The sequence below is a fragment of the Cervus canadensis genome, chromosome 25 (genome assembly GCF_019320065.1).
Source record: "Cervus canadensis isolate Bull #8, Minnesota chromosome 25, ASM1932006v1, whole genome shotgun sequence".
NCBI lineage: Eukaryota > Metazoa > Chordata > Mammalia > Artiodactyla > Cervidae > Cervus > Cervus canadensis.
The window spans coordinates 20,761,018-20,782,894 of NC_057410.1; the positions used below are offsets into that span (position 1 = coordinate 20,761,018).

At 36.9% G+C, this 21,877-nt stretch overlaps 1 protein-coding gene across 4 annotated transcripts in view; it reads right to left on the reverse strand.

Annotated features, from left to right (window-relative positions):
- Window positions 1-21,877, reverse strand: part of NELL2 (neural EGFL like 2) — a 438,955-nt gene that overhangs the window by 254,172 nt on the left and 162,906 nt on the right. For all 4 annotated transcript variants that reach the window (XM_043447184.1, XM_043447185.1, XM_043447186.1 and 1 more), the window contains 2 exons: window positions 21,365-21,493; window positions 19,545-19,647 (listed from right to left, as the gene is read on the reverse strand). In XM_043447184.1, the coding sequence (XP_043303119.1) occupies window positions 19,545-19,647; window positions 21,365-21,493 (232 nt within the window). The remainder of the gene's footprint in view (window positions 1-19,544; window positions 19,648-21,364; window positions 21,494-21,877) is intronic.

Genomic DNA, 21,877 nt, shown 5'->3' on the forward strand with positions numbered 1-21,877 from the left:
AAGTATCACCATTTCCCCTCCCATCCACTCCCCATGCATGCATGCATGTGCTCATTCATGTCCGACTCTTTGCTACCCCACGGACTGGAGCCCGCCAAGCTCTTCTGTCCATGGGATTTTCCCGGCAAGAATACTGGAGTGGGTTTCCATCTCCTCCTCCAGGAGATATTCCCAACCCAAGAATCAAAAAGAAACTGCATCTCCTGTGTCTCCTTCATTGCAGACAGATTCTTTACCACTGAAGCACTGGGGATACCCCCCTACTCTTCATAGCCACTTTAGTCTAGCTACTTTCTGGCCCATCAAACAAGCTCTTGTGATGTCCTTCACTTCCATATTTTGAATATAATGAAAAATGCTGAGTATAATCGTTCCTGTCCTCGCAACACCTTTTGTAATCACCTTGGTACCACTCCCTCCCTCCTAAAACAGCCCTCCCTTGGCTTCCCCAGTATGAGAATTTTCCATGTAAACCTCTGACAACTGTTTATCAGACTCTTTTATAGGCTCAAGGATTGATCAGAGTACTTTAAAGATTGGCCCTTGTCCTCATTTTCTCTCACTATATTCTCTCCCTAAGTAACTGTAACCATCCCTATGGCTTCAACTATCATTTATAGACAGATTACTTCCATATCTGTATCTCTTATTCGGGTTTTTCTTCTAAACACAAGTTTATACATTAAACTTTCATATTTCCTCTTAAATCTCCATGGGTGTCTCAAACTCAATATGATCGAACTATATAAACTCATATAAATATATAAACTCATAATCTCCCCCAAACCTAGTTGTACCCCAGAGCTCTCTAGTTCAGTAAGTAGCATCATCATACCTCTTTGCATCAATCTGAAATATGAAGTTTGTTTGAAATACATCTCTCTCCTTCATTCCCTGAAATCCAATCAGCATACACAATCTACTCTACTTTCTACATACTCAAATCCATTTGCTTCTTACCAATTTCACAGTCATCATCCTACCCCAGATTGCAGCCTTGCTCAGTTGGACCAGTGTTCATGTTTCCTAATGTCCCCACATCCCCTCCAGTTCCCTTTGGCTTTTCATACTGCTGCAGAATAATCTCTCTACAATGTAATACTTTATCAGATTTTTCTATTTAAAACCCTTCAAATGCTTCCTAGTGCTTTGGAGTTAGCCATCAAGATCTTTCAAAGGACTAGTATGAATAACTCTATGTCTACAAATGTAATGACTTAGATGAAATGGACCATAAATGGATGGTAGCGGATTTAAATGGATGTATATATGAGGTAAATGGATGTATTTTTTGTCAAAACAGCAAAATTTGTGCTTTAAAAGTATACATTTTATTGCATTTAAATTGTACCTAAATACAGTACATTTTCTAATGACTAAACAAACAAATAAATATGAAGACCTTTCAGTATCTTTAACATCACCCGAAAGACCATGGTATTATCTAGCCATTGTATCTTTCTCCACCTGTATCACAAAATACTCTACTTACACTGTCGCACCATTCAGTATATCTGAGTAACACTGGACAATATATTAACACCATACACCATACATCAAATTAGAAGACATTTTCTTTTTAATATAATGAAGACAACATCTTATGCTGGACCGGTGTGTAGCAACAGGCAGTCATATATTACTGAAGTGTAAATTGGTGAAACCTCTGAGAACAATTCAGCAATCTGGGTCAAAATTCTAAAATTTTGTATAATATTTGACTTTTAAATTTTGTTTTTATTAGATAAAACCTGATATAATAATTATGGCAATATTTTACAATAGTAAAAACTGCAAACAAATGAACATCATGCTTTGTTTATCTAGTGAAATGTATTTTCTTTTATGGATAGTAAACATCTCTTTTGATACAAATGATATATTTAATGAGCATTAGTACTGCATATATGCAAACTCATCATTGTTTTTAGCTTAATCTAAAGAGACTATCCTAGTTAAATGTTTTTAGTTTTCTGATATGTTATCTATGATCACTGAATATTGGGGTATTGCTTTGTCCTCAAAGCAGTCAAAATCAAGAAGTGGCTTTAATGAAGTGGCTTTAACTTGTCCTGAATGAATGTTTACAATATTCATGACAAAGTAAAGAATTTAGAAGAGACAGTTTCTTCTGTTCTTTTCAGGGTGAATGCTTTTCTGAATGCTATCAACTGTGTCAATTGCTGCCACACATAACCCCTGGTTACTCTGCTTTATTAAAGCCCCAATTCAAAATATAGAAAGAATAAACTTGCCACAGAGTAGTAACATGCAATCAATTATTCTTTCTTCAAAAGATGCATGAATATAATAATCTAAACCTACTGTTCATATGTATAGATGAGATAGAGTACAATAAAAATTCTCAAAAAAGGGCCAAAATATGAAACATCTTATTCAATAAATGATGCTAAAGCATTTACTGAGCATCTACTGTGCATTGATACTGTGTCAAGTGATGGATAAATGAAATAAATGACAAGTGAACCCTGCCTTGTATGAAATAGAATAACAATTCATTCTATATAAACCTGGGTTAGAATTTCTTTGGAAGCTTCTCTCTTCATTTGCCACTCACCCACTGTTACTTCTACTTGAGACTGACCTTCTAGGAGTTACCCACTTCTGATCCTTGCATTTCTGGAATAGAATTTCATTAAAGGCACTATATTTCCGTCCTCTTTTTTTCTATTTGAATCACTACTCCAAAAAGAAAACTTGCATGCCTCTAACATACCATCTGGGCTTCCCAGGTGGTTTAGTGGTAAAGAACTCATCTGCCAATGCAGGAGGCACAAAAAAATGTGAGTTTGATGCCTGGGTTGGGAAGATAGCCTGGAGAAGGAAATGGCAACCCACTCCAGTATTCTTGCCTGGAAAATCCCATGGACAGAGGAACCTGGTGGGCTACAGTCCATGGGGTCACTAACAGTCAGACACGACTGAGCAACTGGGCATGCACACCATACCATCCATTGGCCATGTATGGATGTGAGAGTTGGCCCATAAAGAAGACTGAGCACTGAAGAACTGATGTTTTCAAATTGTGGTTCTGGAGAAGATTCTTGAGAGTCCCTTGGAAAGCAAGGAGATCACACCAGTCAAACCATTTCCTAAAGGAAATCAACCCTGAATATTCATTGGAAGGACTGATGCTGAAATTGAAGCGCCAATATTTTTGCCACCTGACGCAAAGGGCCGACTCACTGGAAAAGACCCTGATGCTGGGAAAGACTGAGGGCAGGAGGAGAAGAGGGCAACGAAGGATAAGATGGTTGAATGGAATCACTGAATCAATGGACATGAGTTTGAGCAAACTCCAGGAGACAATGAAGGACAGGAAACCCCTGGCATCCTGAAGTCCATGAGGTAGCAAAGAGTTGGACACAACTGAGCAACTAGACAACAACTACATACCATCTGTTTCTTCCATCAGGAATTATCTCAGCCATGGTGGTGGACTGCTAGTTTTACGGAGTTCCTGATACCACTGAGAATGCATGCAAGCTGTACCAGTGTTGAAAGTTAATGCCAGAGCAAGAATAGAGTCCTTGAGTTCAGTGAAGTCCACTATACTTCACATCCCTTCATTCTTGACCACAATTTAAAAGCAATAATCAGATACATCTCTCTTGCTCTCATCCTTATACCTCTTTGGATTTCCTTCCCCTTCAAGTCATCTTTCCAGCGTAATGAAGACTGCAGAAATGACTATCATTTTCTGATCCATTTCTATGTTCCTTTCCAAGTAACTTTACAGGTCCTCCATCATCACAATTGCTTGTGACTTGACCTGGCCAATAAAATGCACCGTAGAAGTAACAGTGTTCAACAACATTCAGCTGAGTTCCTAGCCTAGGTTTCAAAAGACTTGGCAAGCCTGGATGTAGAAATCTGAAAGCATCAGATGAACAACTCTAGACTAACCTGCTATGTTGAAAGATGACATGGAAAGAGACTCCCATTATCCAGGCACAAAATGTGAGGCCATCCTAAACCAAGTTAACCCACCAGCTAACTACAGATAACATGAGCAAGCCTGGCCAAGACTAGACTAACCAAATTAAGGAAAAACGGAAAGCCCAGGGGCCCAGTCTAGATTTCCAACCTATCAAAAACTATTGCTTTAAGAAACTGAGTTTGGGGATGTTTTGCTACAAAGCTAAACCCAACTGATCCACAGGGCTTCCGATCCTCCATCTTAACCATTGTCTATATATATCCTTTACAATCTAGCACCTCACAGAATGCTCCCTTCACTTCCCTCCTCTGACTGAAACCTAGATTTTGGGTAAGGATAATTTTTTCTTTCTATGGAACCATGTCATTTAGATTTTTCATTTTCCAACACCACATGTGTGCCTGTGATAGTAAGGAAGTGTTTCTTCCAAAACATTCATCCTGTGGATGAATCCATCCTCCTTTTTTTCCATCCCTCTCCACCACTACCTCCTCTAGTGTCATCTGCCTATGATGGAGTTATCAGAGCCTAAAAAACAATCTATTTCTCCACTTTGTCTTGGGAAACTTCTAAAGGTCTTTAGAAAATCTACTCAATACCTAGAAACTAAGTTTCCTTGCCTCCTGGATTACAGCAAATTTCATTCCTTCACCAGTTAAGCACTATCACCATAGCCATACCCTTGAACTTGTCAACACCCAAAAATACTCCAGCTTTGAAATTCTGCAAATCTTAAACCATGAAACTGCTCTCAGTAATACATAGAAAAAAAACAAAAACAACCACAGAATATTTTCTGTGGTATCTGCCAAAGGATTATCACAAAAATAGATAGCAGAATCAGACGCACACATGACTGAGTTTTGAAAATCATTTAGGAACAGGTAATTTTCATGATATGCAAATGTCATCTGGAAGCATGAATGATCGAAAATAAACCAAGGAAGTTTTTAGAAAGAACAATGATGGTTTTCCTAAATAAAAACTCATGCTACAATACTACAATAATTAAAATACTGTAGAATCAGTACCATGAGATAGATTAATAGAAAATAGAAATTCTAGAAACAAACTTAAATACATATAAATATGTAAATATTCATATAATATGGGCTTCCTTGGTGGCTCAAACAGTAAAGAATCCATCTTTAGTGCAGGAGACCCAGGTTCGATCCGTGGGTTGGCAAGATCCCTGGAGAAAGGAATGGCTACCCACTCCAGTATTCTTGCCTGGAGAATTCCATGGACAGAGGAGCTTGATGGGCTACAGTCCATGGGGTCACAAAGAGTTGGACACAACTGAGTGACTAACACTTCCACTTTATATAATACAAAGTGGCATGTTAATCAGTAGACAAATATTTATTCAACAAATGATACTGAAATTATTGTTTAACTTGTTTGGGAAAGTTAGAATTATTACCTCCGGTTCACAAAATAAATCCCAGATTGTTTAAACCTGAAGGAGAAGGAGCCATTGGGAGATTATAAAGTAAATATTTTTTATGAATAAAAAGAGGAGAAGGCCTTTTTAGCATGATGAGAAGATTCAATTACGTAAAATTCTAAATTTTCTTCACGTTAGAAAACACTAAATAGAAGAAGTAACATTATGAAAATATGTTTGCAACATACCTAACAGGAGTTATATTATAAAAAGAGCTGTTATGAAACAAAAATACGAAGAACCGAATTTTAAAGTGGACAATGTAGATAAAAATTAATTCAAAAAATAAACACAAATTGTCAACAAACATAGGAAAAAATTCAACTATTCAGATTGATTCTTAGCTCTACTTTTTTTTTTTTTCTTAGCTCTACTTTTGACTTCTGTCCCAAACTTCAGACTCAAATATAACTGCTTGTCTACATTTCCATTTAAATGGCTAACACATCTGTCAAATCACATCTAAACTGAAGTCTTGATTTTAGCAACCCTCCCAAATCTGATTCAATTAGCAATCATCTCATCTTAGCCAATAGCAAGCAACTCCATCCTCCTACTTTCTCAATCCAAAAACTTGAGTCATCCTGTCTCTTCTCTTTTAACTCACACCCATATCAAGCCATCAGAAAATCCCATTGGCTCTACCATAAACACGTATCACTTCTACTTAATGAAGCTACCATCATCTCTTCTCTGGATAACTGCAAAAACAGGTAAAATATCATATGTAACTTGCACTCCATTGCCCTTGAGATAGAAATAAAACTCCTTATTCCAGTCCTTCTTTCCTCTCCAGTTGCATGTCTGCACGTTAACCACATCAGCCTCCTTTCACAACATCCTATCTCCACACACAGAGCCTTTGCACATTAAATTCTCTCAGCCTGAACATTTCTTCCTTTTTCTCTTTACTGGTGTAATGCTATTTACTTATCAGATCTCAATTCAACATAATTTTCTAAAGGATGCCTTCTCTGATCTCCATGCTAGATGAATTTCACTCACTACAGGTACTTTATCAACATCTCACTGCTGCAACAGTGTACTGCATACTTGATTATAAGATGATTAATGTCTGTCTCCCCAACTTGATTATTAGGTTCACAAGGGCAGAGACAAATCTTATTTTGTTCATCACTCTATCTCCAGTGTCAAGCAGAAACTAATTCGTAGGCGGTACCTAATAACTATTTTTCAAAGGAATGAAAATTATAAAGAGAGAGCTACAGCAGCAAGACATATAATTTCACCTTTATTTCACACAATTTCCATATGCATAGAGCAACCATCCACATATTACTATTTCTAGGATTACTCCAAGCTCTCCAGCTCCTAAACTCATTCTTGGGCATATGGTAAACTCAGCCAGGAGAGTTAATCCAATTCCATTCCACATTCAGCTGACTGTCTCCCCCCGCCCCACCTGCTCCAAGCCCTACAGCATTTAAAAATCCTGGTCCGAAGGGACATTAATAGATGAAATAAATCAGTGAACAAGTACAATGTTCATTTTGTTCTATACTAGACTACCCCCTCCCTCCTTCCCAACCAACAAATCAAAGTGACCTTTCTGAGATTCGGGGCCTGAGAAACGCTGGAGGTAGACTATAGGCATAAACACAAATGAGAAATTCTTAACACTGCTTGCTGTGAGATAAACTCATTTGTGATCAGAAAAGCACAAATTTTTATTGGTTTAAGGACATGACACTTACCCACTAGACAGTGTGAAAAGAATGTATTACCCACTGCTCTTTTATTCTCTTCCTCCAAATATAATAAAGAATTAGCTTCCCAAATCTAACAATAACAACTCCAGGGGAAAAAAAAAGTTCCTCTTTCATGTCTTCTTACAAATGATACCATAAACTATGAGGACCTAAAACTGGTCAAAAAGATCTGAATAGGTTGAAAAAAAGCTGAGAGAATATGCAAGTCCATCTGCATACATTCGGTTTTACACCATGAGGTATGTTTGTGCAGGCTCACTTAGCTCCTTTGGACCACCATCGTTGAAATAACCCCAGGAATCAAGTGACATAGAGCACAATTCTAAGGCATGGATTAATCAGGGAATTTCTGCAAGAGAGAAAAGGGAATTCAAGCTGATGGAAAGTTTTGTTCTCAAGTTTTCTAATACTAGGTTGCTTTTATTAATCTTGTTCTTACAAGACCTAGAATAAAAAGACCAAAGACTTCAGTGTGGGGGTGGGGTGAGGGGGCACGAATAGTTTCAAGTTCAATGAAAACAGTTTAACATTAAGAAAGCACAATTCATCTTAGCATAACAACCAGACAAAACTAAAGCTAGATAACTTATAAGACTTCGAAAGTTACTAAAGGCCTAGGAAATCAGACTGATGTGGATTGTTCCACCAAAAATATTTAGGAAAGGACCTCATTTCATTTACAAAATGCAAAGAAAACTTCAAAAAGAAAAAAAAAATTGGGGGACTAAGGATAAAGAATTCTCCATGACCACAGACTTTCAAAAATTCCAGTCAATAATCCAGGTAGGTCTGGATCTTTTCGTAGACACTTAAAAGTTTGAATTCAAAGTACTTTTCCTGTTCTTTGCCAAAATCAAATAAAAATCCAACCAGAAGACATCTGCTTTTAAGATCTCTCTTTCTGAACTACCAGGATCAACAGTTTCTGTCCCGCATAGGAGATACTACAAAGCAATGAAAAGTTGTTTCCCATAACAGACAAGACACTTCATTTTAGTAATGAATAGAGTGGATAATTGACATTTGATCATTCTCTCCTTTTTACTGCATATAGAAATAAATGCTATATTGTATCTCCTAAGTATTTACATATCATTTTAACACATAATTGCTGCCTCTGGAACATCCTAAGTTTTTCTTACCTCTCTATTCATACTGATTTTATACTTCCATTAATGAAATATGTTACACATCCCATGAGGCAGTACAGGAGAAACACTGCATGTGCTCAATGGCAATGCTGCCACTTTACTGGCTATATTATCTTCAGCAAGTGAAGTAACCTCTCTGACCTTTCCTTTCCTCATCTGTAAATGGGAAACCATTATGAGAGGCAACAGGATGATTTATGTTAAATTTTCATACTCAGAAAATAATAAATGTCAGCTTAAAAAATAAATCCGGAAACATATATTCAGAGACCTTACTACATACTTGTTTTCCAAGACAGAAAAATGAAGCTCCACCAAGCATCTAAACAACCAGGAAAGCACAACCAATAATTAAATCTATGCTAATAAAAGTGTGTTCCCCAAAACAGCATCACCCATGAACTGGCTGAAAATGCAAACTCTCAGGCTGCACTCCAGAACGACTGAATCATCATTTTCATTTTAACAAGATCCCTAGGTGATTCATATTCCCATTAAAATTTGAGAAGCACTGAGCTAAGTGATGTATTCCTGTACACAGCCCTCACAGTTTGTTGAATTAAAATTCAGGTCTCCACAAAAATTACGAATGTATGTACCACGGATCATCGGGGTCACTTGACAACAGTTACAATCATAAATATTATACCTGCATATGATCTGTTATGCTGTGGAGACATAAAATTCTCTTTCCTAAGTTGCTGAGTTTGTTGTATAAGTGTTTGTGAGACATGCCTTTACAGTTTGAAATAATATTTATAATTGAGGGCCACGCTGAAGTCAGCCAGCCTAGAAATGTTTTTATACCAACAATGTAACTAAATTATAAAACAAACAATAAGGCCAAGATCTGAACATCAAATCCCAAAAACCTGGTGTTGCTCCAATTCCAGAGACCATACATCCAGTTCCTCAATAGAGGCAACATTCCAGCAACTGTGGTGAAGGGAGTGTAAATAGCAGCTGTTGCGATTTAGAAGCAAAATCTAGGCAAAGGTTCTAGAATATAATGTGGATAGAATATTCTCGTAGCAGGCCAAGGGATTATAGCAACCATTCCAAAGAAGAGATATTTTACAAGTTTATAATTTTCTGAGTTGAATGCAGCTCTATTCTTACCACCACCAACTCCAGTAACAACTTTTAAAGCAATTTCATATGATTTCATATGTATTTTTAATAGTGAAATAGTTTTGAATTAAGGGCATTTGTACAAAAAGAAAGGCACCTGAATTGTACTTTATCACAAGCGTCTCTAAACTGAAAGAGAATTCCTTACTGACCCTTCCTCACATGGAACTCTAATATCATTGTGTTTTCTAAATCTAATTTTTAATCGATACTAATTTTACACAGTCTGTAAATATGGGCCAGGGGGCACAGGCCACACACAGTATTCAAGGCATCCACTGGAGAGGCTGAGGCGGCTGAGTTGCTGCTTTGTCCTTCCTCTTGGGGTTGGTGGGAGTTGTGGCTTTGTTCTCCAATGGGCACTCTGACGTCTACTTCCCTCTATTATGCAGCTGGTCTTCCTGACTTACTACTTTCAACATAACTGTTTAAATCAACTGGTAAGATGCTTTAAATTGCATATACCTTATTTTTCCCTATTCTGATTTCAAACTGCTCTTTTGTTTGATCTCTTCTCAGAAGAAAATAAGCTCATTTTTAAAACAATTACCTAACAACACAGTAGATAAGAAGCTGCATTTTCTGCCTAAGATAAGTGTTTTTTCTTCTCTCTTAAATTGTGTCTCATATGAATGATATCCAGATTATGGATCTTTTGCTTTGGTATAAATCTGAAATCCTCTCACTTGTTTCAAAGCCTTATACTACTAAGAAGGACGAGCTTTCCAATCACCTAAAGAGTCCCATTTTTATTCTCCTAGAGCTGTGCTAGACAGTTTGATTTAATTATTATTACAGACAAATTTGCATAAAGCTTTCTTCTGAAGAGTTTTAGGCCATTTAAGCAATGTCATTAGATGGGCAGGGACATTCTTTTGAGAAAATGTAATGGGGCATGAAAAATAATAAAATCCACAAAATACATTTATTCAAGAACCTTAATAATGAAGAGAAATTACAATTCAGAGTGAAGAACTAGAGGTTGAGTATTCTCTATTATTTTAAAATAAAACATGATTAAATAGGCACAGTATAATGCCTCAAAATCAGAGGGCTGTACCTGCGTTATGTCTTCTGGAAAACCACTTTCATTTCAGGAAAAATAAGTAAATTCAATATATTCTCATGCTATCTACAGAATTTACCAAAGATGTAGAATGGCAATTAATTTTATCGGCTCACCAGAGAATGTTGTCTGTGGTAAAACAATAAAGTTCAGGCTTTTATAGACTATCTTTCATGGAGGAATCTCCCATGAATTGATATTACCTTGTCAAGGTTGCTTGGGAAAAAGAAAAACGTCCCTGATGCTCTTTTTAAAGAACTCATGACACTCAGAGAAAAGCGGTGTTTTCAGTTCTCCCTCAGCGCTGCCACCAAGTGCTCCTTACTAGAAGGGAAAAACAGGCGGCACCAGCTTTTTGTAATTCAGAGCAAGAAAATAACTTTAGCACAAGAGCTGGCAATATTCAAAAGTGCCACAGTCTCTGACCCAGCAATGCCACTCTCAGCAATTTACCATATAAAGGGGTAAAAAAGTACTCCAAGATTATACATGTGTGACATCCCACAATATTGATTTTCATAAGAAAAACAGCAAAAACAGATTGAAGACAATCAAGATATCCTTTGAGGGGGAAGAAATTACATTGTGATAAATTATACAGCGGAGTACTATGCAGCCATTTTTAAACGTTTGTTGATAAGGAAACATCTCCAAGATCAAAGTACAGGAAGATGTATGACATCATTTACTGTACATGAAAAGCCTACACATGCATATGTGAGTGGACTCATCGAAAATTCTCTGGATTGACATGCGAGGACTAGAAGCTCAGCGGTGGGGGGAGCAGGGCGATTTTTACTTTTTATGTTACATCTTTTTAGATGGATTGAATATTTACTGTATGCATCATTATTTTAGTTAAGACATTAAAAGTGTTGTGGTAGGATTAGGAAGAGAGAATGAGTCACACATCTCAGGACTGTGGAGTAGAGAACACAGCAGCAAATTGCTATGACATTGCCATCATCCTGTAATCCTGCCCTCTATTTCCCTGGCATGTCAGCTCTGCTGGCTGACTACTTAACAAAAGATTTTTCATTTTTTCTAAAGATCATTAAAATGTATCATGTGGTGTCTCAGAAGTCATTAATCTGAAGGCTATATTGTTAATTATTCTTGCTTACTAATATATTGCCAGTTCAGTATTTTTTCCACTGATGTGACATTTATCAGTTTTTAAAATGTCTAAAAGATAGCAGGATGCCAAACACTTGTTTGAAGAGTTTATGAAAAAATATCAGCACAAAATTAATGATGGTGTTCAGGAAGCCTACAGGATTATCTTTATTAAAGAGAAATGAGATCTCTCTTTAATAAAACTTAGCTATTTGTCTTTAGTGAAAATATTTCCTATCACAAGCTCAATGACCTTAACTAAGTATTACACAAGTGAACTATTTTTTTGCCCATTTTTCACACATACCTGTATAATTAGGAAAGGGTATTAATTCCATGATTTAGTCAATACTATTTTAAATATTAAATTCAGGTAATTTTGATGAGAAAAGACAATTCAAACCAAGGCCATGCACATGATTTATAGCAACACCATTAGCACTAAGCTCTTTCAACTGTTTGCTGACATACTATTCCTTAATAACTACAGAGATTCAGGAAACTTTCCAAAAATATTGCATGTGATATGTAAAACAACACATCTTCCTCTTGATTGCTATTTCTACCTTTTTCGTTATTGCATAGATCCCCAAGTCAGCATTAGCATTCTGGTCACATAGCCCCTTCTGGTTCTAAAAAGAGAACTAATTTATAATTGTGTTCATGCATGAGAACCTCCAATGCATATTGCATATTTCCCATGCTTCCAGAATTACTTTAGACACAGCTAAGTTTATTGGTTATGTTGCTCCAAAATTATTTTCTCTTTTAATGTCACCTATATAAATTATGTGTTTCTTTTTTTTTTAAAGAACAAAGAGATTCTTGGTGAATTATATACCATTGCTTTTTTTCTCCTTCTCTTTATATTCACATGTTTAAAAGTCTCTGAGTCAGTTTCATTCCTGTCATTACTTTTTAAAAAAAAAAACCAAATTACTTGAGTGATAGTCATTTAGTCCCTACTTTGCTATTCACTTTAAGTGAGAGAGCTAGATCATCCATATTTGCATACTAATGTGAAAATAAAAGAATCAAACCACCCAACCTAACATCTCCTGCCAAAAAAAGAAAAAGAAAAATGATCTTCGGGGAAATGTTTGTGCTTATTTGTATTTAAAAATCTACTCTTATTTTCTATTATTTAAAATTAAGGAAATTGGTCCACAAATATATGAAAATTTGCTCACTTTCACTAGTTGTCAGGGAAATGCAAATTTGAAGTACAGTACAATATGATGTATAAATATAATTTATCATAATGCTTAAAATTAAAAAGACCAAGAATGTCAAGTGTGGGTGAGATTGTGGAGCAAATGGAATGTTTATACATTGTCAGTGGAAGCGCAAACTAGAAAGGTCACTTTGGGAAACTGGCAAAACAATTTTGCCAAAGTGTCAAACAGTTTTGTTGTAAAATAAAACGGCTTTACTGTGTTCCCAAACAATTCTAAGGTATATATCCATCCGGCACGCATGACACCAAAAACATGTACATCACGTTTACAGAAGGACATTTATAGAGTCAGAAACTGGAAACCACCTGACTCACTCTTCAATAATAGATTGGACTGTGATATAGTAACACAAATGGAACACACACAGCAATAAACATGAAAAATCAACATCTACATGCAAAAAATATGGATGCATCTTACAAACGTGAGTTTAAATAAAAGCCAAATACCAAAAAACACATAATGCATTGGTTCCAAGTGTCAACCCTGATCAAGGCCCACCCAAAATACTGAGGGAGGAATGGTCTTGAAGATAGTAGTACTGTATGTTAGAACAGAATTTGGGGAAAAAAATAACCTTGCATTACAAAATAGTTGATCTCAGAAAAGTCATTTAACCTCCCTAACTTCATTGTTCGTGTTTTACATTGCCCCTATTTACCTCAACAAAAGCAAACTGCAGTTCTGAAGATCTCTAGGTCCTGGGCAGTTTTAAGATCTATAACCAAATGAGATAGTTTCACTAGATTGAATAAAAATATAAATAAAAATATAAATGATTTTTTTTCATAAAAACAGGAATAATAGCTAACATTGTTCTAAGTGAAGTGAAGTGAAGTCGCTCAGTCGTATCCAACTCTTTGCGACCCCATGGACTGTAGCCTACCAGGATCCTCAGTCCATGGGATTTTCCAGGCAAGAAAACTGGAGTGGGTTGCCATTTCCTTCTCCAGGGGATCTTCCCGACCCAGGGATCGAACCTGGGTCTCCCGCATTGTAGGCAGACGCTTTACCGTCTGAGCCATTGTTCTAAGCACTTTACAACTCATTCAGTCCTTGCACCAACCCTTAGATATAACATCACAAATGAGGAAACTGAGACAGGGAGAGGTAAAGTAACTTGGCCAAAGCTGCACAGCTAATAAGCTAATAAGCAGGAGAGCCAGAACTCAAACCCAGAAAATCTAACTCTATAAGCCACATGCTTAACCACTCAATAGGAATGGTTAAGTCCATTTTACCTAAACTGACAGTGTTTTAAGTTGAAAACTGTACGATGTCTAATCAACACAGAACACTGTATGGATCACAACAAACCGTGGAAAATTCTTCAAAGAGATGGAAACACCAGACCACCTGACTTGCTTCCTGAGAAATCTGTATGCAGGTCAAGAAGCAACAATTAGAACTGGACATAGAAAAACAGACTGGTTCCAAACTGGGAAAGGAGTATGTCAAGGCTGTATATTGGCACCCTGCTTATTTAACTTATATGCAGAGTACGTCATGAGAAATGCCAGGTTGAATGAAGCACAGGTTGGAATCAAGACTGCCGGGAGAAATATCAATAACCTCAGATATGCAGATACCACCCTTATGGCAGAAAGTGAAGAAGAACTAAAGAGCCTCTTGATGAAAGTGAAAGAGGAGAATGAAGAAGTTGGCTTCAAACTCAACATTCAAAAAACTAAGATCATGGCATCTGGTCCCATCACTTCATGGCAAATAGATGAGGTAACCATGGAAACAGTGAGAGACTTTATTTTCTTGGGCTCCAAAATCACCGCAGATGGTGACTGCAGCCATGTTATTAAAAAATGATTGCTCCTTGGAAGAAAAGGTATGACTTACATAGACAGCATATTAAAAAGCAGAGATATTACTTTACCAACAAAGGTCCATCTAGTCAAAGCTATGGTTTTTCCAGTAGTCATGCATGGATGTGAGAGTTGGACTATAAAGAAAGCTGAGCGCAGAAGAATTGATGCTTTTGAAGTATGGTGTTGGAGAAGACTCTTGAGAGTCCCTTGGACTGCAAGGAGACCCAACCAGATCCTAAAGGAAATCAGTCCTGAATATTCACTGGAAGGACTGATGTTAAAGTGGAAACTCCAATACTTGGGCCACCTGATGCGAAGAACTGACTCATTGGAAAAGACCCTGATGCTGGGAAAGATTGAGGGCAGGAGGAGAAGGGGACAACAGAGCATGAGATGGTTGGATGGCATCACCGACTCGATGTACGTGAGCCTTTGTAAGTTCCGGGGGTTGGTGATGGACAGGGAGGCCTGGTGTGCTGCAGTCCATGTGGTCATAAAGAGTCAGACATGACTGAGTGACTGAACTGAACTGATTATGTATTCAACTCTGATTTTATTCAACCAAAACAATTATTATAATTTATTCATATAGATATGTCATCTGAGAAAAAACCAAATAAAATAACTATGGCTACAAGCAAGCACCAACCAATTTTGATGGTCACATTCACATTTCCTGTATTTGTTGCCTTTCTAGAAATGGAGAGGAAATCTGCCTTCCCAATTATTGTTTATTAAAACATAGCCTTTTCTGCAAAAGACATTACGTTAGTTCTCATTTGCTTCTGCTTCTCTGTATTCATGAATCACCTTGCTGTGAAGCAGTACTCTGTATTCAAACTTGATTCTACAGTCCACCGAAATAAAATAAATGAATGCACAAAATAGTTTAAATTTTTTTCTAAGTTCAGTGATTTTAGCAGCTTTCTATCTCCTAGAACTGTAATGGATTATTTTCTGATAATTTTTTAAGTGGATTGAGATTTTATGTACTTGTAATTAGTTTGACCTCATCCTATTTTAAATTTAATGTCACCCAAAATGTTTACTAATATACACAGTTACATTTACTGTACAAATGTACAGTTACATTTTCTAGAGCTTCCTTGAATTTGTGTCAATCTTACTATTGACTAGTTGAGAGCCTGTGACTGGAATAAACAGTATGGCGGTGGTGGCTGAAAGGGGAGAAGATAAGTGGCCAAAGGCAAACTGCTTACTTTGTAACTTCACCTAGACTTAGCCAGGACCCTAATGGCCTTTGTATGGTAAGCTCAGTTACCAGTCGATGAAGGTAGATAACGGAGATTAATTAGAGAGGATGCTTTTAAAGAGGGAAGTAGGCTGGCAAAGCATGGCACTTTCAGACAGAATTTCTCTGGAACATCTAACTAGAAGTGTCTTCTTGGACAAGTCATGTAATCCTGCTAATTAGGAAGATGGAGATAATGCCTACTTTATACAGTTGTTATAAAGATCGACTGGGGAGCAAAGGACGTGCCTTCCAACCTGAGGAAGAGATATGACTTTGTTATAGTTGTGATTAGTAACATGTTAATGGCTTGGCATCGATGCAGTCCTGTCTTTGGATTTCATCCTAACTCCACCATGGAGGGGCATAAAAGTTAAGCCCCTCCTTCCAACACTTTGCTTATGTAGATTCAAATAAGGATCTGTGACAGGCTTGGTTCTCTCTGACTTCTCTCCCAAAATAACAACCTTCCTACTATTCAACAGTATTTATATTTGGATAAAGGGCTAGAGCTGAAGTTACAGAGGAAACATATAAAGCAGGCTACAAAACAGGGCTGCCCAGTGTTGCACAAACAACTTTGGTTAAGCAAGGCCGAAAGCATTAAATAAAGAACACCGAAAATGACTGGCCACATGTACTGGTGGTGTTCGTTTCAGTCTTGGCAGACTAACATTCAGTGTTAGGCTACATGTTTTACCTTCCAAAGGCTTTAGAAACAATAAATGATTCATCTCTTTAAACTGTTCTCACTAAAGAATGTATTTTGTTAATTCTATGTCATTAAAGAGGCTCTTGAGCAAAAGAGTTTTAAAGATTTATTGAGTGCACTGTGAAAGAGGAAGGCTATGGTTGTGTTCTAAAAAGTAAAACACATAGAATTCATATTCCACTGAAATTAAGTTCTCATAAATTATAACACTGATTCTACTGGGGAAATTAGTATAGGAAAATGATATTGTTCCCCTCATATATAACAGTAAAACACACACACACAGAACATCGTAGATCCACCTAACCATTGGCTTCTCCTACTTTTAGCACATATGAAAGTCTGAACTATGTAAACAAGTCAGCTAACTATTATTAAATTTATTTTAAGTATTATTTATCCTTTATAGAATATTTTTTTTGCAAAACTTTTCAGGAGAACATTTCCAGAAACATTTTGGTGACTGTTTTTAAATTTATGCATGTGGATATTGTTTAATTCCATTCATATGAAATACCCAGAATAAGAACAGAAAGTAGATTAGTGGTTGCCAGGGAGTGGCAGAAGAGGGAAGGACAGAACGATTCTTAATGGTTAGAGGGTATCTTCCTGGAACAACGAAAATGTTCTGGAATTAGGTAGTGGTGATGGTTGAACAACCTTATAGACATACTAAAATATATTGAATTGTACACTTTTTAAAGGATAAATTATATCATGTATAAATTTACTCAATAGGAAGTTATGTATTTCTATTTTCTAAATGAAAAAATTTGTGCATGTGGAGACACAATCCTAAATTATCTCTAATATTTACCATATGACCTAAATACTTATTTCTCTTAGGAAAAAACTCTATGGGTATTTACTAAAAATAGCATGCCAGCTCAATATTGGGACACAAATTCTCTATATTCCATGGCACTCATATCACTGAACATGACCAAAAAGACAGTCACTTAGTCATTATTTTTCAGCAATATGAAATGAAAGACTCAAATTCTAGTGACACTGTGGTCCTCTCACTGGTCACTCATTTGCAGCTTTCACTATTTTATATAGGAAATCCAACTGATTTCCAATCACTAACACCAGTCTGCCAGAAGCACTTTGCATTAATGAATTTAAAAATATTTTACCATTTCATTAAGTCTATCTAACTACATTATTTTGAAGAAGATTTCAAGCATAGTCTGATTTAATAGGCAGCTTAATGTTGGTAACAGAGACAAGTGGTAAAATCAGAACTAAAATTTACAACTTCTGACTAATTCATCTATCATGATGGTTCATTATTTCAATCAGCCTGTTTCTAATAAAATCAATATCACTTAATGCAAATCTATCACATTCACAGGTAACAATATAGAAGTATCAGTGGAAAAGAGAAAAGAAAGAAAAGCAAAAACTGATTCCTACTACTGTCATGTTACCAATATAAAGTCCTATAGAGGACCCTTCTTCTTTCTACCTCCAAGCATCTACAAAGAAAACTGCAGAATGTTGGTACAGGCTTTTCATTATTAATACAACTTCAAGGAAGAACCCAGATTACCCCTCACCAGGGAAATTAGCTAGTGACACATATATAACCCTTCCTGGTTCATACACTAGGTTAATACACTAGATGACGAGGTTAATACACTCTCATGAAATGGATTGGTTCAAAGTAAAGTTTAACAAAATTAAATATAAATAAGCTCCTGGGGGAATTAACTCAGTGAACTATGAAGTGACTTCCTGATTTTTCTCTAATAACTTGTCACTCTCACCAGAAGGAGCACCCTACGTAGGGAAGAGTGAGGTACGGCAATGTCAGCAGAGCAAGGTAAGCATAAAAAACCCTGGAAAAAGTAGCTCCTACTTTTCTCCCCTCTTCTTCCCTCTTCCTTACTCTTCCTCTCTTTCTATCTTGTGTGTACACACATGTGTAAGATTAGATGGCACTTATGTAGCCTTATCTGAGCTTTCCCGACAGCTCAGACAGTAAAGAATCCACCTGCAATGTAGGAGACCCAGGTTCGATCCCTGGGTTGGGAAGATCCCATGGAGAAGGGAATGGCAGTATTACTGGCTGGAGAATTCCATGGACAGAGGAGTTTGGCAGGCTACAGTCCATAGGGTCACAGAGAGTCAGACACAATTGACTGACTAACACTAACTCTACATACCCCTATATATTCTACAAATTTTATGACAACCCAGGTTTCATATGATACTATTTCTTGGCTTTTTAAAAAAGGCTAAGTTTCAACTGTTACTTTTAACAAGGACTTGAGGCAACTGTTAAAGTATAAATAATACAGATGCAATGTTTTCTGTTATTAAATAAATTGCATACAATCCATTTAATGATAGCTATGGATTCAAAGAGCGTTTTCAGACATCGAAAGTGAACTGTATACGACAGATGCTAAAAGTCAGGCAGCTTCTTCATTCAGTGGCATGAGCATCTTTTTGTGAATTAAGACCATGGCCATCCACACTGGACAATTATTCTATAACCATGTGCACTTCTGTGGTTTGGACTGATAGTGAGTTTTGTATAGGTCAATTTATATCATGGATTTTCTTGGTTATCTTGGCTGAGTGTGGACTATTCTTAACCTAATTGGGAGGTATTTGTATCAAGCACTGTTAATTAGAGAAATGTCTTCTACTAAGTTGATTATATATCTTTGCTACTAATGTCACTAAACAGAATAGATTCCTCAAAGAAAAATTTTCTTGCTAGAATACAAGTACAACATTTTTAAGTGGAAAAGAACTGCCCAACGAAAATACAGAAGGGATTCCTCCTATTTTCATCATTTCTAAAAGCTATTTAGCTTACCCAGATTAAACCAATGATGGGTGAATATTTATTAATACAAAGCTTTAGTTTTGCCAAGAAAGTATTCACCACAAAAGTTATGCTTACATTTGCATTCCTTACAGCACTTGCCATCCACGTATGCGAGAGCCGACTTGAGGGGGCAGTCAGGATTTGGGCAAATCAGAGTTTCACACTGGATGGTTCCATTCTGAGAAGAAAACAGTATTTTAAAGAATTTCCAAGTTGCAGTTGGTAGTTTTCAAGTATTTTTTAAGCTGTTTCTTAAATTTTAAATTCTTCACGTAAAATGTCATAAGTATCACTATTCTCTTTGGTAAAACCATAATTTTACAGTAAAATTACAGTAAAATCCAAATACAGAGACCCACAGTAACACAAGTTGGGTCATCACACAGGTGGTGGTTGACCCTATCTTCTGCTCAGCAACTAAGCTAGAGGTCTCACCTCCTACTGTGAGGTGATGAGGACAGGGGTTGAAGGAAGGACACCAGCGGCAGGGAAACAGCAGGCTGAGAGCCAGCCTGGGGTTCTCCTGTCTCCCCAGATGACTCACAAAATGAGCATCAACAGACAATATTTCTGGAATAGCAGCTGCCATGCTGGAGACCCAGTTTCAGGATGCAAAAATCCTCACAGGGATATTTGAGCTCAAACACACCACCACTGTGAACGGACACTGACGATCATCATAAGAGGTACCAACCTAAAGGGTACCTCAGGGAATTTGATTCCTGAAGGTCACCCAGAACACCCAGGTAGTTTAGTTGCTTTTCTAGTCTTTTCCCCAAAAATGACTATGACTTCACCACACTACATCTTGTATCTTACTCAATTTGATTTTTGGCACCCATTTTACAAGTTGTGAAGGTTTTACTCTATTTGTGAAATGTAATTTTGGTAGGAATACGTTTCCAAATAGAAATCAGACAAAGCCTGCACACACACACGCACATGGACCATTATTTCACCACTAACTTTGACCTTCTTAACATCATGATGTCCCACTTTTGAGTAAACTAGATGAACTTGGGAAAAAATGTTTTAGACCTCTGACTTCTTTACAGCCAACCAGTTCTCACAAATAGTCCATGTGGAGTTTAAAAGTTCAAAACCAAACTCATTTTGAACTTTTCTTTGAAAATGAACTTCTATGTTTGAAATAATAACACACTAACCATTCTACCTTCCATCTTGGGACTTCCCTGGTGGCTCAGAGGGTAGTGTCTGCCTACAATGTGGGAGACCTGGGTTCGATCCCTGGGTTGGGAAGATCCTTTGGAGAAGGAAATGGCAATGCACTCCAGTACTCTTGCCTGGAAAATCCATGGATGGAGGAGCCTGATAGGCTACAGTCCATGGGGTTGCAAAGAGTCAGACACAACTGAGCAACTAGACTTTCTAACCATTCTACCTAATTAGTGAACAATTCAAGAAATCATATTTATTTAAACTTTATAGTTTATATTCCACTGTATTAGTAAATTTTTAAAGCTTATTTAGACTCCATTATTTATTTATACAGCCAAATCTGGTCACAGTATTTCCTGTTGCATTTCATTTAGTTTTATCAAAATGCATTAATAAAAACATGGAAAAGTTAAGGATAACAGGATAGAATCCTCTGGGAATCCTTTTACTGACCCAATTTAAATCATTAACTTCACATGTGGACAATAAACTTAAAACTTTATAGCATTCTTAAACCACAATAATCTTTATAAGCTAGAAAGTGTCTTTAATAATGCAATACACGGTTCTTTAGATTTGACTGGGTTTGCTGGCTCTTTAGTGTTGTGTTTTGAGGAAATGGGTCTTGAAATTTTCATGATGACATTGGTTTAATACATTTTTAAAGAGTAGGGGCATCTGAGTTCTATTAGTCTGAACTCCAGCAGAAGCCATACCAGGCATGTGCAGTTCTTACAGCCGTCTGTCCACGACTCGAATTCTCGGTAGGTGGTTCCCTTCATGGTGCAAGTCCTTTCACAGTAGCACTGGTCCAATCTATTCATTCGCTGCTCGGCTCGAGACAGCTGTGGTACAAAGGAAGGGGTTTGTATTGTTCAGCATTCCAGCGACGCAGAAAGGCAAAACACTCCAACAGGCATCTGACCGCTTTTTGGGTGAATAGCACTAACGATGGCTATGCTCATCAACTATCTATTATAAATATACTTAAGGCTTTAATTTATTTTTTCATATTTGTTTCCATTATGGTTTATGACAGGATATTGAATATAGTTCCCTGCGCCATACAGTAGGACCTTATTGTTTATCCATTCTGTATATTATATAATAGTTTGCATCTGCTAATCCCAAACTCCCAATCCATGCCTCCCTCACCCACCTCTGCCTTGGCAGCCACAAGTCTGTTCTCAATTTCTGTAAGTCTTTTTCTGTTTCATAGATAAGTTCAT